The 12,445-nt window shown below is 38.2% G+C and overlaps 1 protein-coding gene across 7 annotated transcripts in view; it reads left to right on the forward strand.

Moving 5' to 3' along the window:
• The window catches only part of LOC114045604 (lymphocyte antigen 75-like), a 183,742-nt gene that overhangs the window by 84,674 nt on the left and 86,623 nt on the right, over positions 1–12,445 (forward strand). For all 7 annotated transcript variants that reach the window (XR_003569404.1, XR_003569405.1, XM_027865682.1 and 4 more), the window contains exons 22-25: positions 305–410; positions 1,073–1,233; positions 2,442–2,571; positions 9,806–10,032. Coding sequence is in view for 5 of the 7 variants with exons in the window: in XM_027865682.1 (XP_027721483.1) it covers positions 305–410; positions 1,073–1,233; positions 2,442–2,571; positions 9,806–10,032 (624 nt within the window). In the remaining 2 variants the exon portion in view is untranslated. The remainder of the gene's footprint in view (positions 1–304; positions 411–1,072; positions 1,234–2,441; positions 2,572–9,805; positions 10,033–12,445) is intronic.

Below are 12,445 nucleotides of genomic sequence, written 5' to 3' on the forward strand. Positions count from 1 at the left end.
ATTGATTGATTGAAGTGCTGGGCTTAGATAAATTTTCATAGCAGATAATTCACTACTGAGAGAAAGAAAGAAACATCACCATATCTTTTTTAACCATATCTTTAAAATATATAATTTGGTATACAGAGGGGTTTGCTTTGGTTTGGTTTTGAGGAGAGTTCCTCCTTTAAATTAAAATGGTGAATCTGGATGGTATCCTCATGGCCTAAAAATAAGTCCTCTGGAAGGTAAACTATTTAGACAGAGAAAAAAAGAGCTTTCATGTCCCTGGCCCTTATAGATGATATATGCTCTTTGTTTGCAGTGTTTTCTAAAGATTAAACCAAAGCTTTGTACATTTTTTGAAGCTAAGGAAGCTTGTCATACCTATGGCGGTACCCTTCCTTCAGTCCTGAGCCAAAGTGAACAAGGTAAGATGATGGATTAACGCGAATTTTCTAAAGTTTTTTGTGGCATGGATCTCTTTGGTAGTCTGGGGAAGTCTATGGACTCCTCTTCAGAATTATGTTTTTAGATGCATAAATTACAAAGGAAACCAATTATAGCACTCTTACTTGTCTTGGATATTGAAATACAGTTGTCAAAGTATTTTTTTAAGCTCACAAAACCTAGGTTAAGAACCTCTCACATGGAAACCAGATATGATTAGAATGTGGCTGATAGGGATAATGGGAAGTGTAACAGAATAATAACAGGAGAAAGCAGGGGGGGAAATGTAGAAACAGGCTGCAAAGTCAATGAAGTTCTATTGGACAATAGGTCAGATCCTGGACACAGTAAAAAACCTAGATGACACTTAAGGATTTGATGTATTTTGCAAATAAAAGAATTTACAATTTTAAAAATTCTTCAGAATATGTAGCAGGGAAAAATAGTCTAATATGTAGAAGTTTGTATTGTATGATATAATTATATATTAAAATATATTACTGACTTCTTAATGAACAAAAAATTCATGCCTTAGTATCTGTTGAGTTAGGTGAGTAAGCAAGGGGGCAAGTGTTCACTCATTTTTAAAACTATTTTTATTTTAAATAAGGCATAAATTCTGAATCAGTCTCTTTCCTAACAGACTTTATTACATATTTACTGCCCGACTTGGGAGATAATGTTTGGATTGGTTTGTCCAGAAGCACCACGACAAAGATGAGTAAATGGACTGATAATAACAGGCTGTTATACAGTAACTTTCACCCATTATTGCAGGGACGGGAGCAAAGGATACCAATGGATGTAAGTTTATAGCATTTCAGAGTGGCTACAGTTATATCACATGCCCAGGTTTACCATAAAATATTGTCACAGGAGCAGAAGGACCCCCACTGTACATCTCTGCTTCATTCCAACAACGTTGTAGAATCCTAGTTTCCAGGTTTACATTCCAGTGAAGGGGCTCTTAAGCTTTCTTGTGTTATGAACCCCTTTGTCAGTCTGGTGAAGCCTATGGAACTCTTCCCAGAATCATGTTGTTTCAGTCCTGTCTGACTCTCCATGGCCCTGGTTGGGGTTTTCCTGGCAAAAATACTGGAGTGGTTTGCCATTTTCTCCTCCAGTTTATTTTTCAGATGAGGAAACTGAGGCAAACAAGGTGTGTTAAGTGACTTGCCCAGGATCACACAGCTGGTAACTGTCTGAGGCCAGATTTGAACTCAGAAGTTGAATGTTCCTGACTCCAGGCTCAGCACCCTATCCACTGTAGCTGCCTTTTTATTTGGAGGAAATGCTAAATTCCAGTTAATGAAAAAGAAAATTAAAATTTTTTTCCTAACCAAATTCATAGACTTTTTGTGAATTCAGACACAATATTTTACTTAATCTTTTGAAATTTTTGACCTTGGGCTCAAAGTCCATAAAAAATTCTGTGAGGCAGATAACAATTCAATCATGAGCAATGATTTTTCCCTAAGAAATGGACATAAATCACAAAAAGAGGCGCCAGATATAAGCAACAATGGTATTGGTGTCAGTTACAGTAGCTACCAGCCACATCTTTAGCCTCCCTCTACATCCTTCCCTGCCCCCACACACACTTTAAAACTAGCTCCCATTCTTTAACACGGTAGGCAAAGTTTGAGTCATTGGCAATTCCTAAAAGGTGATTTTGAGAGTATTCAAAGCACTTGTGTCTGCCATAATATTTTCCACATTAGGATCACCAAACACCGGCATTACACAAGAATTGCTGTAATCACATTATAGGAGATTTGGGTGTTCTCTAAAGCTTTACTGGGGTGTTTTAAAATTAATTCTGTTTTCCCGTGCTTTGGAGAATTCAGTAGGGTTTCTGAATCCAATTAATTTAGTTCTTTGATGAAATACGTTAAAAACTAAAACTCAGAAAGTCTTTGGGCCTGGATCATGTGTCTCTGAAAAAATAAATTACTTAAACTGTCCTTGATCTTCACATTTCAGTGTTATGAATACTTTGCCTTTTTATTTAGTTTTTTGATGAAGACGCAAACAGCCATTGTGCTGTGATGCTCAACCTTCAGAATTCGACGTTAACTGGGACATGGAATTTAACTTCCTGTCAAGAACAGCATAATTTATCTCTATGTCAAAAATATTCAGGTATGTTTTTTTTTATTTGTAGCAAATGTTTTGCCTGTGTGATAGATATAAAGGTAAAGGTAAAGATGAAATTTAGCAGAAGAGGTTTGTCACTGAAATACATAAATGTAGTTTTTATGTAGCTTAACTTGGTGCAATAATGTCCTCAGATATTTTTCAACTTTATGAAGCAGATTGAGTTATCAAGGCAGATAATTCTAGGATCTAAAATAGTCTAGCCTGAATAGCTTTCACAAACTCTTTTGGTTTAGGAATGGTTTAGTTTAAGTCTTTTGGTATAGGAATGCTTTTTCCACACTATGACCTTTTCTTATTTAATAGGTGATACTATTAAATAAATAGTCTTCTCAGAACCTGAATGATAATGATAATATAACTAATGTAGTTCCTAAAGCCTCTTAATTAAAAATGACAATGGAGCAGTTTGGGAATTGAGAGAATCTCATTACATATATGCATATGCTTTCATTCCTTAACCTTTGTCTTACCCAATTCCATTTTCCCCCAATCAGTATCCCTTTTTAGGGTTAGATTGACTTAACCATCTTTCATACCTCTTTAGCTGCTCTTGACAAGTCTTCAGAGGCTTCCCCAGTGGTCCAAGGGGACCCTCCCCTTTTGGGTGCATTCTATCACCTGTGGTAGGCAGAAACAAAAATTCATGTAATCCCTTCCATCCTTTGCAGTGGCAAGATATCTGCTTTTTATTTTTAAATGTGAGCAAATGATTACTGTCAGTACTGTATTCCCAATACTGTCCTAAGCACTGAGAAAAATACAGATTTAAGTAGGCAAGACATATAGATAACATGCACACACCTATATGTGTGTACATGTGTGTATGTATGTATATACACATATATGTGCATACATATACACACATACACATATATGAATGTACATACACACAAACATACGTACATACGTGTGTACGTACATACAGTTTCCTCATCTGCAAAATGAGTTTGAGAAGGAAATGAAAGACCACTCCAGTATCTTTGCCAAGAAAACTCCAAATGGGGTCAGGAAGAGTCAGACACATCTGAAACAAATGGGCAACAGCAACAATCCTGGTTTACAGTATGGGAAATGAGTTGCAAAAGCCTTGATGAGCAAGTAGAGGTTAGCCAAGCTGTGTTTCATTCTGTGCTTACAACTACACTGCATAAGCATTGTGCTGTCACAGATATAAGTACCATGTGGGTTGGATGCCACTGCCCCACCTTGTCAAGAGTTTGGAGCTCCATGACAGTGAATCTAGAGAAAAAGTACTGCTAAGTGCCCCCTAAGTCTTGTGTCTATTGCTGTATTTGAAGATGATTACAGAGTATTAAACTAAAGCATCAACTCTTTATCACTGGACTTCATCAAATATAGTTCATAAAGCTGAACAAAATCTAGATCAATATGTGAACCATAGCCAGCCCCTTTCTCTCAAGAACTTGGATCACACAAAATCAGTTCGATCCTGGAAGGTAAGCTCTAAAGGATCAATTTCTCTCTTTGGTTCCTGCCCTACCTGGAATTCTCTAGAAAAATATAAAAATAATGCTTAGTTATAGTTCAAGTCTAGGTTTCTCCAAGTGTGGGTAATAGGGTTCCAACACCCATATAGGCACAATACAATATACAATGTAGAATATAGGCATTAGGTATGAAATAGATACTGAACCTGTCATGATATTGGCATGGGGAACTCCAAGATGAAGAAATCTCTCTACCAATTCAAATCAACATCTTCTCTGCAACCTGATAGTTTTAGAGTTAAATATAGAAAATATTACATTTAAAATTCTGAAGGACTTAAGACAAAAAATACTTTCCACTCAGAGAAAGAACTTATGGAGTCTGGATGCAGATCGAAGCATAGTTTTTTTAAACTTTCTTTTTTTTCTTGTTTTTTTTGTCTTCATTTTCTTTTGCAACATGGCTAATATAGAAGTATTTTTAGCATGACTTCACATGTATAACCTATATTAAATGACTTACCTTCTCAAGGAAGGACGAGGAGAGGGAAAGAAGATAATTTAGAACTCAAAATTGAAAAAAAAAGAATGTTAAAAAGTTTTTATGTGTAATTGAGAAAAAAATAAAATACAAAAAAAACCACTTAAGTCAATATTGCTGATCCTTATGTATAGTTTAGTGGCCCCCATTTCTATTTAAGTGGACACCTCTGATCAAGAGCAGTGATGTCAAACACAAATAGAAGGACATCCCTGCCAGCTGCATCTTGACTTAGGAAACCACAAATTAACATTATCTATGTGGTATCATATTTTTGATTTATGTTGTTAAACATTGCCCAATTACATTTTAATGTAGTTAGGGCATACTGCTCCTACCCCTAGCAGATATAGGATCTCCTTTATTTTACCCACCATAAAAATGCATAGTAATGAAATAACTCACAGAAGCCCATGAACAATAAAGGAACATCACCTTCCTCTTGGAAGTTGACCTTTGGGACTACTGAAGAGGACTCATCATTCACCTCATACCTGCACTATCAGGAAAACTCATAGCAACAGTAAGAAAATTTGGCAAGATCTACATGTCTGACCCTTCCATGACATGGGTGTAGATCTTCAGCTGCAGAATGACCTTCTTCCTGCTCCAAGAAGTATGCTATTGAGGAAGTGTGCTGAGAGGCTGCTGCTCACACATTTGAATTCAGAAACTCAAACTTGGGATGACTACAAGGCAGTTCCCAGGGGTAGTGCTTCTCAGGCTAGAAGGTTAGAGTCCAGGATCATGTTCGCTAGGGAATTCAAAGTCTCATTGTTTGCAGAAGGCTGGGGATCAGGAACAGTGTTCCTAGAACTCCTCTCTCCATCTGTGTGTAAACATTTATCCACCATTGTTACGTGCTTCTTACTCTCACCATTTCTGCTCCAGAGGGTGAATGGGAGAAGATTAGGAGAAATCCCTTCTTCTCTTCACTATACCCTAATCTAGATGTCTCAGAAGGAGAGATCGTGGAGAGGAAAAAAAGGCCAATCCATTTCACAGTTTAATTTTAGAGACCACAAAAGAAGATGAGTTCTCTGTCAGGAGTCCACTTCACCTGACTACCACTCAGTCCCATGTCCTTTTAGCAAGGTACTTAGTGCTATAGATCTGCCTTCCTAAGAGTTGCCCTGCATAACAGAGTTTCATCTTGCAATCTCGTTAAATTATTAGGAATGGTGTATCAAAATGATACAAAGTGTTTTTCTGCCATCAGATTTTGTTTTGAAATTGGTATTTTTAGAGGAAAATCATTGTGTACCCCATGTCATATACCCCACAACTATATCCCAAAGCAAAGATGTGCATTAATCTATCAAATCACCATTGGCTACATTTTAAAAACGAATGAAGACTGAACCCTAAGCCAATAATGATAAGCGTTTATTAAGTGCCAATAGTGTACTTGGGGCAGCTAGGTGTCTCAGTGGATAGAGTGGGCATAAAGTCAAGGAGATCCTTCCTGAGTTCAAATCTGACCTCAGACACTTACTGTGTGACCCTAGGCAAGTCACTAACCCTGTTTGCCTCAGTTTCCTCATCTGCAAAATGAGCTGGAGAAGTAAATGGCAAACCACCCCATTATCTTTGCCATGAAAACCCCAGATGGAATCACACAGTCGGAACATGACTGAAACAACTGAACAGCAGTGTACTAGGTGTAACTACTGTTGTTATTATTGATATGACACTTGACCACCTCGCCCCCACTACCTGAAAGCCAAGTATGTTATGTTTTACCCCTCCCCAAGATTCTTGGGTAGCCTCAAGGGGAGGTGTCTAGACTTTCTGCCAGTGGCCCCACCAGTGATGTTCCCTCAGTTGTAGGGAATGGGTCCCCTTATCCCACTTCCATATAGCTACTAACAGTAGAATTAACTTTCACAAAGAAATATTTACTTCAAAAGTATAATAATCAGATATACAAACATTCCTCAGTACATGAAAAGCATATTCCCTTCCCTTCCCTTTACTACCTCAGTCTCTGGGAGAGGTAAAGAGACTTCGGTTTACAATTTAGCTTGGTTTCCTACAGAGTACAGCCCCAGTTCCAACACCAAGACGCCTCCTTGGTCTCAAGTCCCAGGCACCCTGACTTTTCATGGCTTCTCTGCTGGGCTGACTGGCTGCAACATCTTGCCTGGGATGCTTGCTTTCCGAGTCAACGTGGCTCATGCTCCCAGGTCCCACAGGTATTACCTCCTATACCTAAAACTGAGAAGGACAAAGGAAACATAAACAGAAACACCTGGGACCCCAAGTCCCAGGGCCTAAGAGGAAGGAAGAGAAAATGTATCTCCCCCATTCTCAATTCAATTTATGGCACCTAAACTGTGGGTGAGCTTTGTGTGATCATCACCCTGTGGACACAGCAAGAAAGAGCGCACAAAATAGAAAGACTATCCCCGTCTGTCAGTATTAAAGACACAGCCTCTTCCAACTATGAAGAAGGCACCTATTCCCACCTATGTGGCACAAGAAGTAAGATGTTTCCTTCCAGAAGCAGAGTGCCTCCATGGTATATATCTAGCCATGTGCAAAGCAAGCTCCCATCACATTAATAATTGGCTAATTATTAATAGGGCAGCTACGTGGCACAGTCGATAAGTGCGAGGCCTGAGTTCAGATTCAACCTCAGACACTATATGACCCTGGGCAAATCGTTTAACCTTGTTTGCCTCAGTTTCCTCATCTGTAAAATGACCTGGAGAAGGAAATGGCAAACCATTCCAGTATATTTGCCAAGAAAACTCCAAGAGTCAGACATGACTGAAATGATGGAACAACAAAAATAATTAATAATTCACTTTTATGTAACAGTTATAGTTTTACAGAGGACAAACTTGATAGTACAAATATATCCCTTTTATAGCTTAGTTAACTAATCATCAGAGAGGTTAAGTTAAACTCAACCTTTTCAGTGCAAGATATCTACTTAAAAAAAAAAGAATATGTCAACAAATGAAGTTAGCTTCAATGCCAGTTCTCTATCCACTGTGCCATATTGCCTCTACCTCTAGCTATAGCTATAGGATAGCTATAGATGGGATTTTCTTTAAAAATAAAGAACTATGGAACATTATTTTGTCATCAAAAGATTGCTTTGGGCAAGTTAATTGATCTCTTTCAACCTTAGTTTCCTTGTCTTTTAAATGAAGGGGCTAGACTAAAACATCTACTTCTGTGGTTCTGTCAAGATTTAAATTCTGTGACCCGATGGCACTCTGATCATACGTTATTGTTGTTGTTAATTGTTCAATCATGTCTGACTCTTTGTGGCCCCATTTAGGGTTTTCTTGGCAAAGATACTGGAGTGGTTTGCCGTTTCCTTCTCCAGCTCATTTTACAGATGAGGAAACTGAGGCAAACAAAGTGAAGTGACTTGCCCAGGGTCACATAGTTACTAAGTGTCTGAGGCTGGATTTGAACTCACGAAGATGAGTCTTCCTGGCTCCAGGCCTATCCGCTGCACCAAAAACAAATACAAAAAAATTAACTTCTAACTTAAAGTGCAGAGCCCATTCCAGTACATCACTGAGAATATCCATCTGAGCAACTCACTTATACAGTGGCTTTTTCTAGTTTTTGATCTCTGTACGTCTTATTCAATCGGATCTCTCCCTAATCATGGGATACAATATGTGAATCTGAGTAAGAACACATAAACTCCAGTAAAAGTTGTGAATATACGACACTATCTCACTTCTCTAATTTTACCATGGAAATGCAGATCTGGATGCTCACCCATAGATGTGAGTGTCACACTAGCAGAAGGGAAAGAGGCATGCTTCCCCCACATATGCCCATACCTGCTTCAATGGTGACCTGTAGTGGAAATGGCAAAGTGATGTGAGAATCAGATTACAGTCTGTAGACTGTAGAGGGCAACAAATCACTTTCTTATCCTTTATGACCTGCCTACCCCACTTCAGCAAATGTCAAATGATTAACTCTATTATAAAGACAAGCATTATTTGCTAAGCTTCCGCTTGGAAGAGAATGGAAGGGACACCCAACGCTTCATTAATCGTGCTGCCTTCTATTCTAAATAGCAGTAAGACGGGTGTCTGAGAATGGGTTTCCAGTATCCTTTCAAAAAGTTTTGTAGTTCCTTTTATTCGCGTAGAGTACGGTGAGGTTTTAACAGGAAGCAGTGAATAAAAGTAAATAGAGCTTCATCATGTAACCAGAGTGGCCTTACACTGTCGAAGAATCATAGAGGTAGAACGTCTAGTCCAGCCCTTTCATTTCACAGACAAGGAAACTGGGGTTGAAAGAGATGGATTGCCTTGTCCAAGGCAGATTTCTGCTTCTAAAGCCATGTTCCAAAGTGCCTCCATACACTGAGAAGTAGCGTTCTGATAGTAATTATTGAGGCACTGTGGTTATAGTGCTGGGCTTGGATTTCATTAGACCCTAGTTCAGATCCTACTTGACACTTTCATATGACTCTGGGCAAGTCATTTAACCTTTGTCAGTCTCCATTTCCTCATCTGTAAAATGGAGATAATAATGGTACCTACCTCAAATGGTTACTGTGAGAATCAAATGAGATGTCTATAAAGTACTTAGCAAACCTTAGAGCACTATATAAATGCTATTATTAAATTTTTTATTATTATTAAAGCCATTAACTGTTTGTCCCGCAATCTGATACTACTGCCTTTCATTCCCAGGCACTGACCATAGAGCAAAAACTGAAACATAACCTTAAAGGATGACTTTGGAGATCTGATAATAAGTGCTCTTTCCAGTGGGAACCTTGAAATGTAAAGATTGGCTATCCTTTCAGGAATTAAGTAGGTTGTCAGTGCTAGTGTGGAGAGGACACTTGATTTATCCCCTTAATAAAGCAATTCAGACAATAGAATTAGTTGCCATCGACCTTGAGCAACAATCTGATTTCAAGCCACTTCTCTACTCTGTTGAGGACTTAAAAATTGCACAGAAAACATTAGATCAGATGAATGGAGTTTTCCTTTATTTCCAGAAAAGAAAAATTCTTTGTCAAACATTTGACTTGTAGTGACAAGTGATTTCTCTTTCATCCTCGCACTCCTGCTGTAAAACCTCCAAGTAGTCCCGTGTTGCAGGCTGGGGGGATGAAGAAGGGAGGGGAAGTAGAGGAGGGAATATAGGAACTGAGCCCTTCATGACCAGTGTTTAAAAAATAAAAGGCAAATTCCCAAGGCTTTCAAGCAATTTCTTTTTATTTTTGACACAGAAATTCAAGATAATCGCATGTTGCCAAACACCTCTAGCATTATAAAGTATCAAGATTATTCCTACAAAATAATCCTGAAAGCGATGACTTGGTATGAGGCCCTGAAGGAGTGCCAAAACGAAACCATGCAGTTAGTGAGCATCACAAATCCTTATCAACAAGCTTTCCTTACTGTGCAGACTGTTCTCAGTAATTCGTCATTGTGGATTGGACTCTCAAGCCAAGATGTAAGTATACTGTCCTGACTGTACAAATTGGGCAAACATTTGTTTTCAGAAGTGTTTTCTGTAATGAAAGCTTAAATTTATCCATAGGGTCCAGAATTTTATTACAATACAATCAGTCAGTAATCCATAAGCGTTTATGATATGCCAGGCACTGTGCTAAGTGCTGCAATTACAAAGAAGAGCAAAAGATAGTTCTTGCTCTCAAGAGGCTCCTAGTCTGATGGAGGGAGACATCATGCAAGTAACTCTGCTCAAACAAACTATATACATATGTATTTATATATATATAATACATTTTTATACATATACACATATATATAAACAAACTATATATATACACATATAAATTAGAGATGATCGATAGAGGGAAAGCAATGGTGTTAAGGGGCATCAAGAAAGGCTTCTTGTAGAAGATGAGATTTTAGCTAGGACTTGAAGCCAAGGAAGTGGAAAGAGAAGAGGAAGAGGCAGTGTTGAAGGTGAGGAGGGAGAAATTCAAAATATATATGGCCTTCAGTAACAATTACCACCAAGGAATAGAGCCATATTCCTTCTGTTCACATAGTAGAGAGAGAAATCTCTAGTAACCACCCAGAATGGTTCTTATTACTTGTGATTAAGACTTGAGGAGAATAAAAAGTAGGAACTAGGAAAGTTCTTTACATCCAACTGCAGAGAAGATAAAGAGAACATAGGATCATAGACTTAGAGCTAAAAAGGACCTCAGAAATCATCTAGTCCAACTCTTTTAGTTTAGTTATTGGAAAATTGAGGCCCAGGTTGATTATAGGATTCTTGCACAGGTAGTAAATGACTGCATCATCCAAACCTGGAACCTCTCAATCAGATCCATTGTTCTTTCCTCTGTACCACATACCTCTCCTAGGAAGAAGAAAAAAGAAAGCAATGCCAAAGTTTGTTGAGTTGGAGAGCAAAATGGAGAAATCTACATTTACAGCTATTTTAATAATAATAGTAATAGCTAATATTTATATAGCACTTACTACGTGCCATGCAATTTACAATTATTATCTCATTTGATTCTCACAACAACCCTGGGAGGTAGATGCTGTTATCATCTGGATCTGTAGAGTGAGTGAGAGTGAAGAGTGAAGGAGAGCACCGAGTTTGAGAACCTGGAGTACTAGAAGGGTGGTGGTGCCATTGACAGAAATAAGGTAGTTTGGAAGAAAGGTTTGAGATGTCTCCAGATTGTCCAGTTTAAAGTGTCCATCTTCCTTCTCATGCTGTAACCAATAAATCTTGAATACTCTCCCTCCCCTGTTTTCATCCTGTCCTCTTCGGTCACTGTGCCTTTGCACATGTTTCTCATTCCTGTAATGGCCTGTCTCCAACCCTCCCTGCCTCCTGAAGTAGTTTTCATTAAGGCCCAATTTAGGAGCTGCTTCTCCCCTCCCTGTGATCTTCACACACACACATATACACTTTCTTCTTATGCCCTTTCCTCCCTTTCATCAGTAATTTGAGGGCTTATTTTTCTGTTCCTATGAGATTCCAGATTAGAATATGATAAATTATACATAAGCTCTTTGAAATCAAGGTATGTTTTTTTAATTTTATTTATTTTATTCTGAACTAAAGAAATAAAACATGCATTTCCGTAACATAGAATAGGAAGAAAAAATTATTATACATGAAATTGCAAATTGATTTTGTCCCACTTACTATTCATTTTAAATATATAATGAAGTTATCATGTAACTTTTTTTCTTTCCTCCCAACCCCAACCTAGAAATGGTTACCATAGGTCTATATACGTGTGTGTGTGTATGTGTGTGTGTGTGTGTGTGTATGTGTATGTATGTGTATGGCAGGTGTGTCCCTGCTCCATAAGTTGTACCTTGAAATCTCTTGAACCAACATGTTCTCAACAACTGAATAGAGCGTCTCCATCTGGCCATGTTGTTACTAGATACCATAGGCTGTGAAGTAGAGGAGAAAGAAATCCCTTTTTCCCTCTTCATATCCACAAAGCACTCCAACTTCCCAGGTCTATTTAAAAAGCCTCCATGGGCATTTCTAATTTATTTGCTTAAACTATCTTCTTGTTCTCTTATGACTCATTCAGAGAACTGTTCATACTTTGTCAGAGGATAACTGGTTGTGGCTACAGTTTTCCAATTGGTTTAAAACATTGTTATAACCTTATCTGACTAAGTTCTGCAACTAGTCAATGTGGAGCTGAGGGGGTGGGAGGAGAGGAGGGAATTTACATGCACTTTCCCTTAAATATGAAAAAAAAAATCCAAGAAATGTGAGAGCTTATATAAGATGCTACAATGTGAAGAAAGCAGAATCAACAGGAGAATATGTAGACTACAGCTGTATAAATCAAGGCAATATTAAAAGGGGACAAAAAAGCAGGTCAGATGCAAAGAACAATGTTGGTACC

Source organism: Vombatus ursinus, unplaced genomic scaffold (genome assembly GCF_900497805.2).
Source record: "Vombatus ursinus unplaced genomic scaffold, bare-nosed wombat genome assembly UNPS02014779.1, whole genome shotgun sequence".
NCBI lineage: Eukaryota > Metazoa > Chordata > Mammalia > Diprotodontia > Vombatidae > Vombatus > Vombatus ursinus.